Here is an 18,015-nt window from a genome sequence, read left to right on the forward strand (position 1 = left end):
GCTGGGATGTGCACACGGAGCTGCCGGAGCTCCGCCGTGCCCACCACACCGCAGCTCCCGGCTTCACACGCGAGCCCCAGCCACCACAGAGGGGGACAAAAGGACACAAGCTGTCACAATCACGACACCAGCGACTGAAAGGAAGCCCTTACGCGTCCTGTGGGGCAGACAGCTCCTCTGGATCCATCGGGCTATCCAGCGATCCCTCCTCCTGCTCCGGGGCTGCCGCCTTCTCCCCATCAGGGTTTTCTAAAGCGAAACCCTTCTCTGGTGTTTCACAAGCGCTGAGATCCCTCTCACTTTTGCAGCACAAAAAGAGGGGACAGAAGGTGACGTTAGCTCAGCTCAGGTGGACAAGGGACGGGATGATGGGACACGCAGGTGACAAGAGGTGGGCACCAAGCCATGGCTGCCAACAGGACCTGCTCGTCCAACAGCAGGGCTGCCAAAGCCACAGGGAAGCTCCACGCCATACCCACCACCTCACACCAGACTAACAGGCAGCTGAGGATGTAACAGGTGCCCGTCTCAGAATCCTGGATCCCTTCCCTGGGTTATCCCCCCCCCTTTCCAGGTTCTTGGAGAATGTCCCCAAGGTACATCAGCCCTATCAGCAACACTCACGCTGCTGTCCAAATTACAGATGGAAGTGTTGGCAGGCATGTTTGTATCTACAGCCCTACTTCATCTTGCAAGCACAGAAAGGAGAGACAAGGCAAGCACAAGCAGCTTTACAGGCAGAGAGGAGAGGATGCTCAGCTGGCAAGCAGGTAGCAAGTGATAAAGAGAATTCCTGCAGGCAGAACACATTTTTGGGGACCCTCACACAAACAGCTCCTCCAAGAACAAGGCTGCAAATCCCACGTCACTCAGCCAATCATTAGGATGGGCTGCAGTTTCTTCTGCTCACGAGTTTCCCTGGCACAGGCAACACCTCCTCGGTTCCCAGTGCCCTGGAGAACATGTAACTCCACGTGGAGGCCAAGAGCTTTGACACAACTCATCTGTAAATGCCACACTGCAGCTCTCCAAGGAGGAGGGGCTCGAGGGAGCAGGGAGCTCACTGCTCAGCACAGTTTTAAACAAATCACCACAAACAGGCTGAAAACAGCTCTGCTAGACAGCCTAGACCTCGTGCTAACTGAGGGTCTGGAAGCCAGCATTCCTCTTGGGGCAGCAGCTGGTGAGCTGTCCATGTACCAGGATATAAAACAGCTTAATGCTTACACCTGGTCCACGTCACCTCTGTGGGGGTCTAGAGGGAAGAGAACTGTTCACATCACAGCTGGACTCTCCTGGCACCACAAAAAGGTACCAGGCTGGCCCTGAGAGCCCTCAGGTACAGGTTCTGCCCAGAGGGGAGCTGGCAGCCCAGCAGGACCAGTGCTGAAACCAGGGGCTGACTCAGAACCACAACAGTCATCAGGCAACAGCCACATCTTCCCTGGCTGAACACCACAGGGCCCAGCACAGTGTTAACAGGTTCAGACCCTCTTGGCAAGAGCGTGACTTTTAGAGCTTTCTAGAGCAGCCTGGGAGCTGTAAGGGAGACAGAAGAGCTGTAAGGGAGACAGAAGGCAGAGCCACAGCTGGGGTAGGCACCAGGAAATGATGGACAGGCAGTTTCACTGCTTACCCAGCCAGAAGTGGTGATGAGACAGCGCTGAGGGGGTGGCAGGAGAAGGGAGAGGTTTAGTGGGAAAGACCCTGTGAGAAGCTGCAGCATCTCAGGGTGTTGCACAGGGGACTCCTGCCCAGGTTACAGTGAGCAGAGCAGAGAGGACAAGGCAGGAAGGGCACCAGGAGCCAGAGCTGCCCACACCTCCTGAGTTGCTCTGTTTGTATCATACCTCTCAGCAGCTTTTGTTCTTTTGCTTTGTTCTTCCTCTATACTGGCTTTGCTTTGGTCTTTCTCCTCTCCTCCCAGCTCCTGGGCCTGCAGGTAAAAGCAAACAGGGTGGAGTTTGTGGCTCCTTCACCATCAAAGACCTTAGAGGGGGTTCTGCTGAAGGTCCATGGAATCAGCACTGAGCCCAGCGACCACACAGCATCCACAGACTGTTCCAGAACGTTGGATGTGCCAGCCTCCTCTCCTGAGGGCAACCAAGGGGCTCCAAACATCACAGGAATGCCTGGCAGGAATGCTTCCAGCAGCACAGGAGGCCTGGATGCTCAGCTGTCTCAGTAGAGAAGATGAACTCCCTGTCAGCACTAAGCACTTGAGACACAGGTTTGGCTTTTACCTGAAGGCCATTTTACATTCCCAAGTAACACTGAACTTCCTGAAAAATATAGGATAAAAAAAATCCCCTAAAAGAGAAATGTCACACACAAAGTAGCGTGGTGAGGCCATAAGAAAATTGATGTATTGGCTGGGACCAGAATCACATCAGGGCTCAGTCCTGCCTCCCATCCTGGTTCTAGGGCAGGCTGTGTTGGGCAGAGTCACCAATCCAGGGATTTCTGGCTCCAGGATACATCAGGGTAAGTGCTGCCCCCTGAGCAGCACTCTGAGCATTCAGTTGGTTTATTCATGACACAGTAAATACTTGAAATGTGAACAGCAAACATCTGAATGTGCAATAGTATCACTTGCTCCTTTCCCCACCTGCCAGCTCCCAAATCCCTCTGTCCCCACAGCGGGCACTGCACAGGGAGAGGGGAAGGACTTCCCTCCTCACCTGCCAGCTCCACAGCAGCAAGGGCTCACCCTCCCTGTTGAGAGTTTGAGTCCCCAAAAACACACCCCATTCATAAATTCTTGGTGACCACAGACCCAGCAGGCGAGCCCAGCCCCTTCTGTGTGTGGAGCAGGGCCAAAAGAACGCAGAATTAACACAGCAGTAATTTATGCAAATGTTCAGCGGAGCAAACAGCAGAAGGATTCCCTGCAAGTGCTGTCACCTTCCATCACATCAGCCTGGGCAGAGCTCTCCAGCAGCCCCCACCCCCAGCCCCCCTCCTGCCCCGCTGTAACTAATGACTCCAATTCCCGGGAACGAGGAGCTCAGCAAATGTTTCCTCACTCAAAATGGGCTCTGTCACTGCTGCCTGGGAACGGGAGGGAGCCAGACAAATAGAGAAGGATAACAGTCACAGGGCACCTCTGCTGAGCCCAGGCATGGGGCTACTGCTGCCCCCCCTGCCCAACAGGGCAGTCCCTCCCCAGGAATCATGAGCTGCAGGAACCTCTGGACACATTTGGAAGGTGAAGATAGCACCTGTCTGCAGGCAATGAGGGCAGATTTTAAGCCTTGTCTGTGGAATTGTCAAATCCTTGCCCCTCCTGTTGCCCCAGGATCCCCAGCAGTGCCAGTACCTCAGTTTTCTGCCCAGCTGCATCCCCAGAGGACACTTTACACGCTCAAGACACAAAATCAGTTGTGTGAACAACAGGAATGACAGATCCTGGGCCATCTCCTCCCTCTGCACAGCACAGATCCCAAGGGACTCAGCAGGAGCATCTCACATCAGCTCAGATCATGCCTGCACCCCACTCCTCACCACCGTCCCCCCAGCACCGCAGGGTCCCAGCTCCAAGCACTTCAGACACAGCTTTGCCCTTTTCCTGGAGTTTGGGCACTGAACAGGCTCCCCAGGGTTTGGGCACGACCCCAAGGCTGCCAGGGAGTGTTTGGACAACGCTCTCAGGCACAGGGTGGGATTGCTGGGGTGTCTGTGCAGGGCCAGGGGTTGGACTTGGTGTGATCCTTGTGGATCTTGCAACTCTACGTTCCATGATTCTGCATTTTGCACTTTCAGTCTCTGGCAGGTGAAGGGTGGAAGGAGCAGCCTCCCCTCTGCCAGCAGAGCAGCCAGGTCTAGCAGGACACATCCCACAGAGCCTCTGCAGCCCCCACAGCCCCTGCCACAAACACACCAACCAAAACCCTCCGATTCTGCGCTTGTGGAGCTTCCAGAGGTGCCATTTTTTAAACAACAGAACATTTTGCCAGTACATCCAAAGCAAGGCAAGCTCCTCATATGGAAGCAGGCACATTCCTACAACCAGAGTCACTCCAGCCCAGCCTCTGTGCACAGACACAAAAGAGCAGCTGCAGTTCTGCAGGGAGCACCATTTCACACCCAGCCCTCCCCAAACAGGGCTGTAATGAACTCCAGCGTGGCTGCTCCAGCAAGCATTTGCATGCACAGTGCCTGCGCTGCAGGGAGGGAGGGGGGGAACACAGCAGGCATATGTTTTGTTTTCCCTTCACATCTGATTATGCTCATTATTAGGCACAAGAGGACAGGTGTATCCTCCAGACACAACCTTACAAACCGGCTTGCTCCTCTCTGCTGGACAGGTGGGGAGTTTGCCACTCAGGGTCTCCTCCAGAGCAGCTGATCACTCACAATCAGCGCAAGGCTGAGTAACCCCAGCTGGATCCTGCCCTGCACGGCGCTCCCACGCCGGGACGGAGCGGGAGAGCTCCGGAGGAACGCGGGGCTCAGGAAGCCAACTGGGCCACGTGCTGGGAGGACAAGGGTCAACCCCAGATGCACAGCACAAGGGTAAACCCCAGATGCACAGCAACCTTCAGTCAGAACTGCCCAGCCACTGCTACATCCCAGGCTAACACGGCACAGGAGCACAGACACACAGCGTGCCACAGGCGCACGGGAAGGAGCCCATTTTCCCTCTACATGAAAGCAAGCAAGACAAACCAAATGCTTAAAAATAAGCTCCCCTCTACCAAAATCTGTCAGAGGAAGTTAACCTCCTTTCCTTCCCATTGATTCTATCGTGTTTCTGCTACACAAATCCTTCCTATCTGCTTAAGTGAAAGAAAAGGACAAATATAGCCACAAAAGGAGAAAGTAAAATAGACTCTACTTCCATCTTTTCCCCAGGAAAGCCATTTATTGGCGCTCGTATTGGGGCAGGGAAAGCACACAGGAGAGCCTGTACGTGTGCACCCCTGAAGCCATCCCCTGCTCAAGGTTTATGTTCTTTATGTAGTTCTGTGCACCTCACCTCTGCAGTAAAAACAGTGCCCTGGTAGCGCTGCTCTGATCCCTCACACTTCACCATTCACCTCTGCAAAGCCTTCCCACTGACAGCATCACACTCTACGTGCATCTCACCCCAGTATTTCACCTGTCTGTTCACAGATCACCCCTGGTCACACACACAGAACTCACCTTGCACACGGGGCTGTCTAACACAGGAGACAGAGCCCCTGCATCCAGTACTTCCTCAGAAAGCTGGCTCTGGAAGCCCAGCACCTAAAGAAGAAAGCAGAAAAGGATCAGTGTCTGATGAGAACACACAGGGTTTGCCATAGATCCTGAGACCAAAATCCTGACATGGCTTGGAATCCCCACTCCCCACCCCGCTGACAGCAGGTCAGCAGCAGTTCCCTTCGCTGGGTCCCTAAGGAAACCCTCCCTGTGGGGTCCAGGGAGTGGACAATGTGGGACTGAGAGCTCTGCCACACTCTCAGTGCACCCTTCCACTTTGACCACAGCAGGCAGGGGTGACACATGGTAACCTCCAAAGGGCACACTTCTTCCCCCAGCCTCTACTGCTCCCCTTTATGGCACTGCTGCACATTTCCTCACGTTTTTTTCCTAAAAGTCAGCTCCCATAGGCTATTCATCCTCCAAGACAATCCTCCCTCCTGGCAGAGTCTGTGGGGGTCCTTGCACTTGGCTGCACAGGGCAGTGTGTGCACACACGAGCCCGTGAGCAAGCACCACACAAGGCAGAGCCACTTGCCAACACAGGCTCGTACCAACCCTGACAAATAATGATATTCTCAGCCATTTGCTGGCCATGCTGCCTCTGCTCCCACTGGCAGATGGCAATGGCAGCTTCCTGTGGAGATGAAGAGATGCTGATGGGCATCTCCCCCCCATCTCAGGGCTTCTCTCCTGCCTGCCCTCCCACAGGCACCCTCCAGAGCCAGGTCTCCCAGCCACACACACCCCCCCTTAGCAAAAGCTGCCGAGCCCCTCAAAGCACAATTCTTACACTGCTTATTATCTTCCTTTTTTGCAATTATCTGAGCACAGCCCCAGCTCTACGTGACCTACTTTTCCAGGGATATTGCCTCACCCACAGACCCAATCTGCGAGGTGCAGGGTGACACTGCTGGCCTGGGCCACGGCTGGGAGGGCACTGCAAGCACTCCTGGGCTGCACAATCCCAGAGGAACCTGAAGCCCCGCACCCAAGGGACAAGGAGGTTTTGCTGACTCACCACAGGCTGAACCAGCTCCCCATCAGAGCAGTTGGAGACACGCAGGTCCTCCCCAGTGATCTCAGAAGCCTTTGAAAGCTGAGAGGAGAGCACAAGTTACAGCCTGGACATGTCTTACCCCTGCAGCTTCACCTGGGCATTCCCAACGTGACAACTGGCACTGGCAACACAAATCTGTCCCCTCTATAACACAGGAAACAGAAGGTGACTGAACATCACAGGGCAGACACTAAGGGTGTGACCCACAAGACAAGCACGGAACACCACAGGTAGGGGCAGGAGATGGGACTGGGGAGGGCAGAGAAGTGCTCTTCAAATACCCCTGATAAAAGGCACTTGCTTCCTCTCCATCTGCAAGGATGTCTGCAGCTCTCAGAGCTCCCAGCCCACCACACAGAACAGTACCACAGTCTCTTACGAGCACTTTGAAAGCCCATCTTGCTGTGCCTAAGTGCAGTGAGGACTGCTACGTTCCCACCATCATGAAGCCACCGTTCAGTGGGAACACCCCATGGCCCTGCTGACCTCAGCAGGACAACTCAGGTGCAGAAGCACACGGGGAAGGGTTTGGAAAAGCAACGCTTTCAGCTCTAAGCTCTTTGGGACAGAGCGTGTTTTCCAGGCTCAGCTTTGTGGTTTATCATTTCTTACAGACATTACGCATCAATGAACCAGAGAAATCATCAAAATCAGCAGGAAGGCAGCCAGATTGGAAAGAGATCATTCATCAGACCCCGTATTCTAACTCAGATTCTATTCTGGAGCATGACCACGAGCAGACAGCGTGCCTGTCTGGCAGCCCAGCTGCGGGGCCAGGCCACTGTGACACTCCTGTCAGACTGCAAAACCAATCCCCCGGGGGTTTGCAGTGGGCTGTGGCCAGTTCTCCTCCCAGAGTGGGCAGACTGGGAGGTTCTGCGCTCAAGAGGAGAGCTCCAGCTCCAGAGCCGGCCCCGAGGCTCCGTCCTTCCCCGCTCCGACCTCGCAGCTCCCGTCGCATCCGCCGCGGAGCCGCGAATCTCGCGGCTGGCACTCGCTTTACACTTGTGCCCCAGCTCTGCACAAGCTGAGACAAACAACAGAAGGAGAGAAACAAAGCAGCACGGACAGCTGGGCTCGGTGTGAGCTCCATCGTCAAACCTGCTCGCTCAGGACAGACGGCAGCGCTGGAAGCTGAGATTGTTTCTCCTCCAAGGCTCAAAACACACCTCACAGTTGAGGGATTTGCCTGTCGGTGGCTTTGGACAGCATTTGGTGTGTGCAGGAGAGAATGACTGCCTAGCTCGATCCTGAAATGCCAGTCTGGAAAGTCAGAGCACTTTGTGCCCCCCCAGGAACACCCTGCTGACCAGGAAAGCACTTGCCCCGGCTCCACAGAGAACAAGGCAGTGCCCCAAGAGCTTTTCTGAGGCAGGGTCTCACGAGACAGAAAGAGCAACACCAACCCCAAACCATGCAGGCAGGTCTCTTACTTCACCAGCATCCAGCCTGTCCTCTGTTTGTGGATCAGCTGCTGCTTCTTCCCTCACTTCATCCACCATCTTTTCTCCACAGGACACGGTGTCAGCAGTGGCAGCCAGGCTTCCTAGCTGATCTGCCTCAGCACCTTCTGCAGCTGGAGAAGCAGCTCCAGGCTGTCCAGGACCGCTGGGCACATCCATCCCTGCTGTGCTCCTTTCCCCCCCAGACTGGGGCAGCTCCTCAGCTGCAGGGATGTCACCTTGCACCTCAACATCATTTTTCTCCAGTACTTCATCCCCAGCAAGTTCCCCAATAGAGTCCTCCTTGTTCTGGCCAGACAGGCTGCTGTCAGCATCTCCAGGAAGGATCTGAACTGGAGATGGAGGGCACGCAGCATCAGAATCCAAGGAAGACTCTTGCACTTCTTCGGCATGTCTTGATTTTAAAGATTCCTTCTAGGCAGCAAGTCAAACACAATTATAGCCACAACATTCTCTCGGGGGGCACGCAGGGGTCAGGAATAGCACAGGCTCTCCTACAGCAAGCAGCAAAAAAAAAAATCACAAAGCTTTGGGTGACTTGTTTGACTTCTTTTCACACCGTCCCATTCCAAAATGTGGGACTTCACTGAGCTAATCCCATTCATTTCTTGGGCTCCCACTTAGTTTTTTTATCTGTTGTTTTTTTTCATTCACGGGGTCTCAGTGGATAAGAGTGGGCAGTGGCTGTGCAAGGCCACCAGCCCCTGGCAGCACCATATGTGCTCCACAGCAGACCCCTTTATGCTTCCACATAGGATCTGTTCAGGAAGAGATGGGAATGTGATAGAGACCATGACTGGACATTCCACTCCTGTCTCATGTTTTAAGCAGAGAACAGTAGGCAGGATCATCATCCCACCTTCCAGTGGGACAGACTTGAGGGTGGGCACTGACTGAAGCTCAGAACAAGCCTGTGACTGACACAGGAGGCTGAGAGATGGCAGAACCCACCGGCCTGGGGACAAAAACAACCCCAAATTAAAGCCCAGTCACCCAAAGGTTCCACTGCCCCTCCCAGCAGCGGGGAGGCCACACACCCACCATGGGGAGTAGAATAGCCAGGAGGGAGCAGGAGAAGGTTCCCTCATCAGCATGCAAACAGACCTGCTCGCACGTCCCACTTTCTCACTGTTTTATTAATGGCGCGGTGTCTTGTCAAACATCCCCTGCATCCCGCGTACAGCGTGTTCCGGACACCCAGCGCATATTTTAACGGGGTATTTTTATCAAAGTGCCTCTGGAACGCTGTCAGCTCCACACCCGGAGCTGGGGCACGTTCCCTGGTGTGCTGTTTGTCTGCGAGACCTTCCCAGGCCGAGGGAGCCATCCATCAAGGCTGGAGAGGCCAGGGAAATCCAATCCCTGGGCCCTGCCCCAAAACCCTGCAGTTCTGAGCCTCACCCGGTACTGAGTGACATGGATGTTGAGTTTACACCTTCCTCCACGCACACAACACTTTAACCAGCAAAACAAACCACACCAGCAGCCACCAGATGCAACCACAACACTAGAAGCTGCCTACTGCATGCAAAAGCTCAGTGACACTGTGCAAGCAGGAAGGAGATGCCAGAGCCACCATCACCTCTCCCAGGCTGCCAGCGTCCTCCACAGGACTCTCAGGGTGCTGGTGAGCAGCTCCAGGGGGATCAGCAGCATCAGCCAACGGGCTGCTGGGGTTCTCCTGCTCTGCCTCGCTGTTCTCCTGGAGAGGGGTGACACAGCCACTTGCAGAAGAGCCCACGCCACCTTTCCAAGCTGGGAGAGTCACCCACTGTGATGCTCTTCCCAGCTCCAGGCTCCCTGCCAGCTGTGTCTCCACGCTCCTCCAGCACAGGGGACAGCAAGGCTACACACACAGCAGCCATTCCTCCCCCCACACCAGCCAGCCCTGTGCTGGTATCCCTGGGATGTGTTCCCTGGGAAGCAGCAGCACTGCTTCCTGCACTGCATCCCTGTGGGAACACACCAGCTGTACTGCTCTATGTTCATGTGCAGAGGCAGCTCCCTTTCACCCTCCAGCCAGTAAAGAAGTCAGGAATGGTAATTTCCCAACACAAAGGACCCCCTTGATTCCCAGCATTTACCCAGAGACTGATGCCAAGGTGCCAGCACTGCCACAGGGGATCGTTTCTGCTGCCGTGGGACTCTCCCCAGGCACCCAGAGATGCTGCCAGACCCATTTCTCCTCTTGCCCCTTCCAGCAATATCCCCAATCCCTTTTATATCTTAGGCAAGAGTCTCACATGTCTGCAGTGAGGATTCAAGGCTCCAGAAGGCAGGAAAGCAGGTTCAGGTGAGAGTCACTAAAACTGCGTATTTCCTTTGAACACAGACCCTCAAACCCTGACCACAGGCTATATGAAGGCAGTTTTTTTCAGTAATTCACCCACTGCTGCTTAGACTTCCCCCTGTAGGACTTGCTACACAAACCCTCTGCTCTGTTTTACAGGGAAGCCGGAGATGGCTCGGGAACAGTCTGAGGCTCGCTCCCAGGAATGCTTTTCTACTGCCATCTTATGGAACTACAAAAGAATTCTGTTTTCCAGTGGGGCACTGCTATCTTATCAGGACTAGGATATCACCCATCTGGGTTAACAGCCAGGCTGTTGGGCAGCAATCACCATTCCATAATAGATTCCTGAAGCCCCATCCCCACGGCACTGAAATGCCAAGACAGCTCTTTGTTCCTGCACACATTAACATTTCAGTGAGGAACCGGGCCCCCACAGGCTGCTTGTTGTCTGGAGATGAGAGAGTCAGGGCTCTCTTTGTCACATCCACTTTAGCATAAGCCTTCACAGATCCTGCCCAGCACCTTGAATGGGTTCTCCAGCAAAGTACTTTACAGCTTAATTTTCGTGTGCTGTGAAAAGGATAAGGCAAATACCCTAAAAACACTTTAAAAGAAATTAATTTGCCTTTCAGATACTGGAACAGGATTTTCAAAGCGGTGAGAAAGGATTAATGTCAGCACAAACAGTTGGGCCAAATCACCAGAGCTGCTTACAACGCACTTCCCATTGTGCCCTTGTCATCTTAAGCCTGATCCCGGCTAAGGCAGAGCACAGGGAAAGCACAGTGTCTGCACAGGGCCTTGGGTGCACTGAATGCTCAGTGTCTCAGCCATGGGATTTATCTGCAGTGTAAGATGAAAGAAAACAGGTTTTGTGCAGCCACACAAAAGTGGCCACGTGCATCCCAAATTAAGGTCCTTGTGGGACCCAGTGACAGTGCAACAGCATTCCCAGAGGACATTCCCTTCTCCTTTCCCCAACGCCACCATTGCAGCTTCAGCTGAAAACGAGCCTTCTCCCTACACTCACTGCAAAAAAACACATGGAAGCAAAGTGTGCCTCTTCCTCATGGAGCCTTCCTCCCACAGCAAGTGCCGTGGCACCTCTGACCCGAGACCCTCTTCCTGTTGTTCTCTGGAAGAGCAGCTTTCCACCCTGCCTGGTTCACCTACGTGGCTTTAGTTTTCTCTGCTCTGGAGTGAAACAAAGTGCAAAGATGTCTCCTCAACTCCCAGCTACCAAACCACAACCATCCTCCTCCTCCAAACACAAAACTTGCCTTCAGCACCCACCCCCCTGCCCCCTGTGGGCCACATCTGGCTCCCCCCAGCCCTGATGCTGTGCCTTGCTGTCCTTCAGCCTGCTCCAGGTTGTTCCTAAGTGACACGAGAACCTTGTCCCTCTGGCACCATTCCTGCACCCTCATTCCCCTGGTGCTGGCAGCGCCTGAGCTCCTCTCCCACCTGGGCAGCTTCACCTGCCCATCCCCTTCACCTGCCCATCCCATCACCCCTGGTCTTACCTCAAAGTCAAAGCTGCCTCCCAGGGCATCGACATCCAAGTAGACGTTTTTTAACAGTCCTGATGTCCCACGGAAACTCTAAAAGAAGGAGATGGCCAAAACTGAGTTCTGCCTTCTGCCATCCCAAGGGAGGAACTGAGGTTTCCTCAGCAGTGAAATAAGGCAGCAGAGCTGTGGCAGGACACCCACAACCCGTTCATTTTGGAATTGCACCAGGGCAGGTGTTGATTTGTGGGGAGTACAACGTGGAAACAGAGTTAGATGCTTTTGGGTCACCAAACAGCACAGGGAAAATGCAGCACAAATTAAAGTCCAGAGACAAATGGAACAGCCCCAGCCAAGCAGACGTTACCAAGGGAGCATCGTGAGACTTCAGGTGCTCTGGTTACTGACACACATTGAGAGCCAAGGCACACAAACTACCTCATTTTCACTGTCTTCCTCCTCGTTTCTCCATTTATCCAGAGCTGCTGTGTCCAAGGAAATCTTCTCGTCACAGATCAAGCCCAGCAGGTTCCTGGTGTGCCTGGTGGGCTCACAGATCTCTGCAAGCTGTGCAGGCCAAGAGAAAGGGAAGTGAGAAGACAGATGACAGGGAAGGGAAGATGGAAACCCACTGAGACACTGGGCAGCTGCTGGATTCTGGGAAGGAGCTCAGGACTTCACTGCTACCCTAGTGCTGCCAGAGCCACATCCAGCTGGGACAGATGTTCTTAATGAGGCCAAAGAGGCTCCTGTCTTACAGGGGCACATCTGAAACCTGCCTGTGCCTCCAAACACTGATTCAGGCAAGACCATAATAAAATATTTGATATCACCAGTGACAAGACTTCACTCGGCAAGAAAACCTTCAGTGAAGGTGATTATTTGTATGTTTCCCACATATATCGCTTTGCTCTCCTTTAGAAGATCCATTTCCTGCCACTTAACAGGTTTGTTTATTTGTGAAGGTGATTATTTGTATGTTTTGCACGTATTTTGCTTTGCTTTCCTTTAAAAGATCAATTTCTTGCCACTTAACAGGTTTGTTTTATTGACCCAAAGGTCATTTTCTACAAATAATCATTCGACGTGATTGTAAGTCTTACATTTATCAGGAAAACTGTTCTTTTAAATTTTTTATTCTCAAATAGACGAGTGAAAGTGTTGTTCATTAGACTGTATTATCTGTATTGTTCGTCACGCTTCATTTGCCCACCAAAGTTCTACTAAAACAAACTGAATAGATTTTGTTTCCCCCACAGTAACTGAAACAATTCCTTCTTAAAATCTGCTAAACATAGCAGAAGAAAGCCCAGCACTAATTTAGCACTGGGCTCCCTAGAAACAGAAAAAGAAAAGAAATACTGTTGTCTGCTAAAAAGCTCTATCTCAAAGCCAACAGAAGATCACAAATACTGTCATTTAAGCTTCTAAGTGTCCCCATGCCTGTGAGCCTTTCCAGTGTGCCTTCCAGGGTGTGTTCCCAGGGAAAGAGGAGCCTCACCTGCGTTCTTCCCTTGCTGATCAGGCCGGAGCCCACTGCACTCCCCACGTCCAGTGACCCACGAAGGACGATGGACTGAGACGGTGCGAGGCCACGGAGCGGAGAGAGGGTCCCCAGGGGCAGCTGGATGGGGGCCAGGTGGGGGCCCAAGGGCTGAAATATGGAGAGGGGACTCGCTGACAGGAGAGCAAAGGTGTGCAGCTCCCCTTGGAAAGGGAGGAGGTGCTGCCCTGTGCAAGCACAGGCTGCTGAACCAACTCCAGCACTGCTGAAACCTGCTCGGGGACCCCACGGCCACCAGCACACGGCACAGCTAAGGAAATACACTTGGATTTACTCGTACATTTTGCCTTCCAAAGACCCCCCCCGAATGGGTCCAGAATGCTCCTTCCTTTCAGAGGGCAGCAGGAGCCCTGGGAGCCACCTCACATCCTCACCTCTGAGCAATGCATGCTCACACCCCACGTTAGCACCACCCAAAAGTGTGACCATCCTGTTGGACAGCATGGAATTCCCCATCCCAGAGGTCTCACCCTGCACAGGTTGAACCAGAAGCACTCGTGTGCCAGGGTTTTCCCTGTGGCACTCCAGGGTTTTCCCTGTGGCACAGCAGTACAACCAAGGGCTGGTGCTTCAGCAGAGCACGTGTGTTTCCAGAAACCACAGATTCCAGACTGAAATCAGAGCTAATTCACTGATGGATGGGGAGAGGAGGATGTCATCACCACAGCAATGGTAACAGAATAAATCACATTCTGGGCTTAAACTAATTATTTTCTACAGATGGCCATTAACCACACGTACAGAACAGAGGATGTTCACTGTCCTTCAGCAGAGATAAACGTGCTTCCATCAGGCTAATTAAAACTTTAGGAATAATCCACAGTTTATCTGTTATTTATAGTTCTTATCAGCTACCTGAGCACTGTCAAACTGATACTGAGAAATCTGAACTGGCAACTCAGCAGAGCACAGCAATCCATTAATGTTACACACAGAGTAATGTTCTCCCCAGGTGAAGGTGGGATCTGTGACAGGCAACACAGGGAAAAGTTTGGGCAAAACTGAGCAAAAAGGTCCAGCTATTCCCAGAGGAAGGAGAAAATTACAATTATAGATGGGTTCCATCAGCCCTGAAAGTCACTTCAGTGTCCTAAGACACAGGTGCAGCCACCCAAGCACCAAACTGTGCTCAGACCTGCAAAGCCATGGGCCAGTAACCACTGGGAATGCTCCTCCTCTGGTGTGGAAAAGGCAGTTCAAACTTTCTCCCATTTTTCTTCCATTTAGGAGGGAACAGAGTCCATTTCTCAAGGTGCTGGCCATGGATGGAGGAGAGCTGGCTGCAATCTGTGGTTTCTTACATCACCTTAACCAACTCACCCTGGGACTTGAGACTCAGCAAGCACAACTAAGCTGAAAATAGCTGAATAAGCCATTCCCCCTCAATTTAGACTGTGGGATCTCCAGGGAAAAAGACCAACTTCATAGTGTGCTTACCACAAAGAGCCTTACAGCCCAAATTAAAGGTGATTTTGTATTCAGCGTTGCCAACTCACTTGATTTACTGCCCATCACCCGGGTTTGAGTTCAGAAAGCCCTTTTGTTTCTCTTCTGCCCGGCCCTCCCCAGAGGCACAGCAAGCAGCGTCTACTCACAGCAGATTGCTTCAGTGATTGCTTCTCCTTCTTGTCTTTCTTCTCCTTCTTTTCTTTCTTCTGCTTCTTCTCTTTCTTCTCCTTCTTCTCCTTCCTGAGGCCGCCCTGTGCCAGCAGTTTCTCCCGCTCCCGGATCACCAGCTGCCTGTAGTGCTCATCACAGGGGTGCTCCCACGTGGACTGGCCCGTGGCAAAGTTGAAGTAGTACACATCACCAGTGGTGTCCTGGCTGCGTGGCAAAAACCAGCATGAAAGGATGGAAGAGCACACAGAAACACAGCTGCACAGGTCAGAACATCCTTACTGGGGGGCATGACCACCTGGAGCTCAGGGAAGAGGAGCAGGAAGCCCCTAAGAGGCCAAAAACACACTGGTGTGGGGAAGCAGCTCTCCTAGGGTGCTCATGACCTTATCAAGCTTCCCAAACAGTTTCCCTCCACCCTTCTTCTGCCACCCCAAAAAGCCCTGAGCTCCCTCATTCACAGGAAGTAAAATATTGAGGTAAAATATCCCTTCTTCTCCCCACCAGAACGCTGGGGCAGCACACAGAGAGGAAGGACAGGAAAGACCAGGAATCATAGACTGGTTTGGGTTGGAAAGGACCTTAAACATCCTCCCTCCTGCCATGGGCAGGGACACCTTCCACTTGACCAGGTTGTTCAGAACTCCATCAAACCTGGCCTTGGGCACTTCCAGGGATGGGGCAGCCACAGCTTCTCTGGGAAACCTGTGCCAGGGTCTCACCACCCTCACAGGGAGGAATTTTTCCTGATATCCAACCTAAACCTCCTCTCTGTCAGTTTGAAGCCATTCCCCTTGTCCTGTGACTGGGAACCACCCAGGACAGCTGCAGCCAGAGTCTCACCAGGGCTTCCAGTCAGGGGGTAACGGGGCCACCAGGCACTCCCTGGCCAGCCACAGCAGCTCCGACTCCTTCTCGGGGTCAATCCCGATTATCGGTGCAAAATTCTGGATTTCTAGGAAAACACAAAAGGAATCTGTGAAGACAGTCTACACCAGCCACTACAGAGGAGAGCCACCCTCCCAGCTATAGCAGGGAGCACACCGGAAAATCCCAAACAAAGCTGCTCCAAGCCACCAGCACGGTCCTGTGTGTCCACAGCAAACAAAAAGCTCATTTTCCAGCTCTGTCTTCTGCCAAATTCCATGTATTTTACCCTCTCCACCCACTTTCTCCCCAGTTTCCGCTTTCTGAACACCTGTGTGCCTGAATCCCTTCTCCCAGCTCCCAGGAGGACAGGCAGCACCCACCTTGCTCGTCAGGAACGTAGGAATCATTGTAATCTTCTTCCAGAATGAGCTGGTTCCCGATGCGCACGGCCCCTGCCAGGAGTCCCCTCTCCATGGCTCCCACACCTGGGGGCAGGAAGGGAGCAACACAAAGTCCAAACTGTCCTCAGAAATGAAGGCTCCTTGTCCCCCAGCACATGGCAGAGCCCTTCCACCTGCAGCACAACCAAATCAAAGAGCTTCCACGCACACTTCCAGGGGCTGCGGAAATAAGGAGCAGAGCTGAAGCAGCACAGTTATAATCAGATCCCCCAGGCCTTCAAGTTTCTACTGAGGAGGTGAGCATTTGCTTCAGGCATTTTTTAACCAGGCAAAAAATAAATAAGCTGAAATGAGGAAGGGAAGGAAGAGAAAGCACAGAGCTTTCCCAGAGTGCAGCTTTGAGAAAAGCCCCAGGGCTGGATCAGCGCTGCCCAGGGACAAGGCAGCTTTTCCCTACTTACCTTAGTCTCTCCCCCCTTCTCAGAGGACACTTCAGAAGCTGTAAAAGGGTCCTAATTCAAAGTGTCTGACCTGTAGCCCATTGCTTCGTTACTTAACTGTAGGCCACACCACAGCTGGGCCCTTACAACCCATCCAGCACAGGATTAGCAACTGGAATTCAATCACCTCACCCCAAACATCCCCAGTTATGGCTCTGCATGGCCACATTTGGCCAGCATGAGCATCCCACCACTGTGTGGGGGGCCAGGTGCCAGTGCCAGCACAGGCACAGAGGAGACTGTGACCCACTGCTCAAACACAAGGTCGAACCTTTCAGCCTAAAACCCCCCAAATCCTCAATGCACAAAGCATTCCTCTGCTATACTTGTGAGACCCAGGGGGTTGCAGTACCTGCCAGGGGTCTGAGCAGCAGTAACACCCCAGTGATGACAGCCCAGAGCAGGATCACCACCCACTGCCTGTACCCAGCCGTTGCTGCCCTCTTCACCTCCCTCTGTCCTCGGCCCACTCCGTATTTATAACCCTTATGTAAAATACGTCTCAGAAGCCACAACTAATCCTGGCAGTTGCCAGGCAAGGATATCCTCAGGACACGCCAAAGCAAAACAGCATCACGGGGCTCACACCGCTCCCCCTCCCAAACGTCCCCAGTTACAGCATTTGGATGTGGGCAACTCACTCAGGGCCTTCTGTTTGTGTTTTCCTGTCCCAGCTCTAACTCAGCCCCATTTTCCATCCCAGGGATTAGCGCTGGATGGCTCACTCTTCTCTTGGAGACGCTGCCTCGCTGCACCCGGGGAGAACTTTCAGTGCTTGAGGGGCATCTATAATAGATGGGGACAAGGAGGAACGGTTTTAAACTAGAAGAGGGGGGATTTAAATGAGAGATTAAGAGTGAATTCTCCCTTGTGAGGGTGGTGAGGCCCTGGCACAGGTTGGCCAGAGGAGCTGTGGCTGCCCCATCCCTGGAAGTGTCCAAGGCCAAGTTGGAGGGGGCTTGGAGCAACCTGGGATAGCGGAAAGTGCCCATAACCACGGCAGGGGCGTGACACTGAATGAGCTTCCAACCCACAAAACCGTTCCCTGGTCCTATGCAAAGCAGAATTCACAGTTAGTGCAGCCTGAGCCACGCCAGCCTGGAGCCACGGGAGAGGAGCGGCTGGCGAGGAGGAGAAACAGCTTTGATTAATAAAGCATAAACTAAAAGCAAAGCCAAAGCCCTTTTCGCCCATGTCGAGACAGCGCACACGCGACAGACGCGCAGCCGGGAGCCGGCAGACCCCGCATGCGGCGGGAAGCCGGAGCCGCTCCCCGCAGGCTCCCTGCCCCGAGTGGAGCCTCCCCTGGGGCCGGGACCCCCCGGGCCCGGTCCCCCCGTCCCCGCTCACCGTGGCCCCGGGCCCGGACCCGCTCCGGGGCCGCCGCCGTTGCCCGGAGCGCGGGAGCCGCCGCGGCCGCTGAGCCGGCCCCGCCCCCTCGGCGCCATTGGCTGACGGGAGGATGCTCGGCAGTGGATTGGCCGGCAGGGAGGCGGGACACATGACGTCACCGCGGCAGGGCCGCAGGGGGCTGCGGTTGCCATGGCGACGCGTG

General features: G+C 53.6%; 1 protein-coding gene across 1 annotated transcript in view; it reads right to left on the reverse strand.

Moving 5' to 3' along the window:
- Positions 1-17,869, reverse strand: part of CEP164 (centrosomal protein 164) — a 30,527-nt gene extending 12,658 nt beyond the window's left edge. Inside the window, exons 1-12 of the mRNA XM_027881343.1 lie at positions 17,811-17,869; positions 17,226-17,246; positions 15,940-16,052; positions 15,533-15,644; positions 14,668-14,896; positions 13,010-13,162; positions 11,947-12,075; positions 11,524-11,601; positions 6,206-6,283; positions 5,146-5,229; positions 1,851-1,936; positions 153-299 (exon numbers count right to left, since the gene is read on the reverse strand). Coding sequence (XP_027737144.1) covers positions 153-299; positions 1,851-1,936; positions 5,146-5,229; positions 6,206-6,283; positions 11,524-11,601; positions 11,947-12,075; positions 13,010-13,162; positions 14,668-14,896; positions 15,533-15,644; positions 15,940-16,033 — 1,190 coding nt within the window. The 5' untranslated portion in view covers positions 16,034-16,052; positions 17,226-17,246; positions 17,811-17,869. The remainder of the gene's footprint in view (positions 1-152; positions 300-1,850; positions 1,937-5,145; positions 5,230-6,205; positions 6,284-11,523; positions 11,602-11,946; positions 12,076-13,009; positions 13,163-14,667; positions 14,897-15,532; positions 15,645-15,939; positions 16,053-17,225; positions 17,247-17,810) is intronic.
- Positions 17,870-18,015: the final 146 nt, after the last annotated feature.

Source organism: Empidonax traillii, unplaced genomic scaffold, assembly GCF_003031625.1.
Source record: "Empidonax traillii isolate 1590-97213 ecotype Southwest subspecies unplaced genomic scaffold, ASM303162v1 scaffold87:size1256882, whole genome shotgun sequence".
NCBI classification, from domain to species: domain Eukaryota; kingdom Metazoa; phylum Chordata; class Aves; order Passeriformes; family Tyrannidae; genus Empidonax; species Empidonax traillii.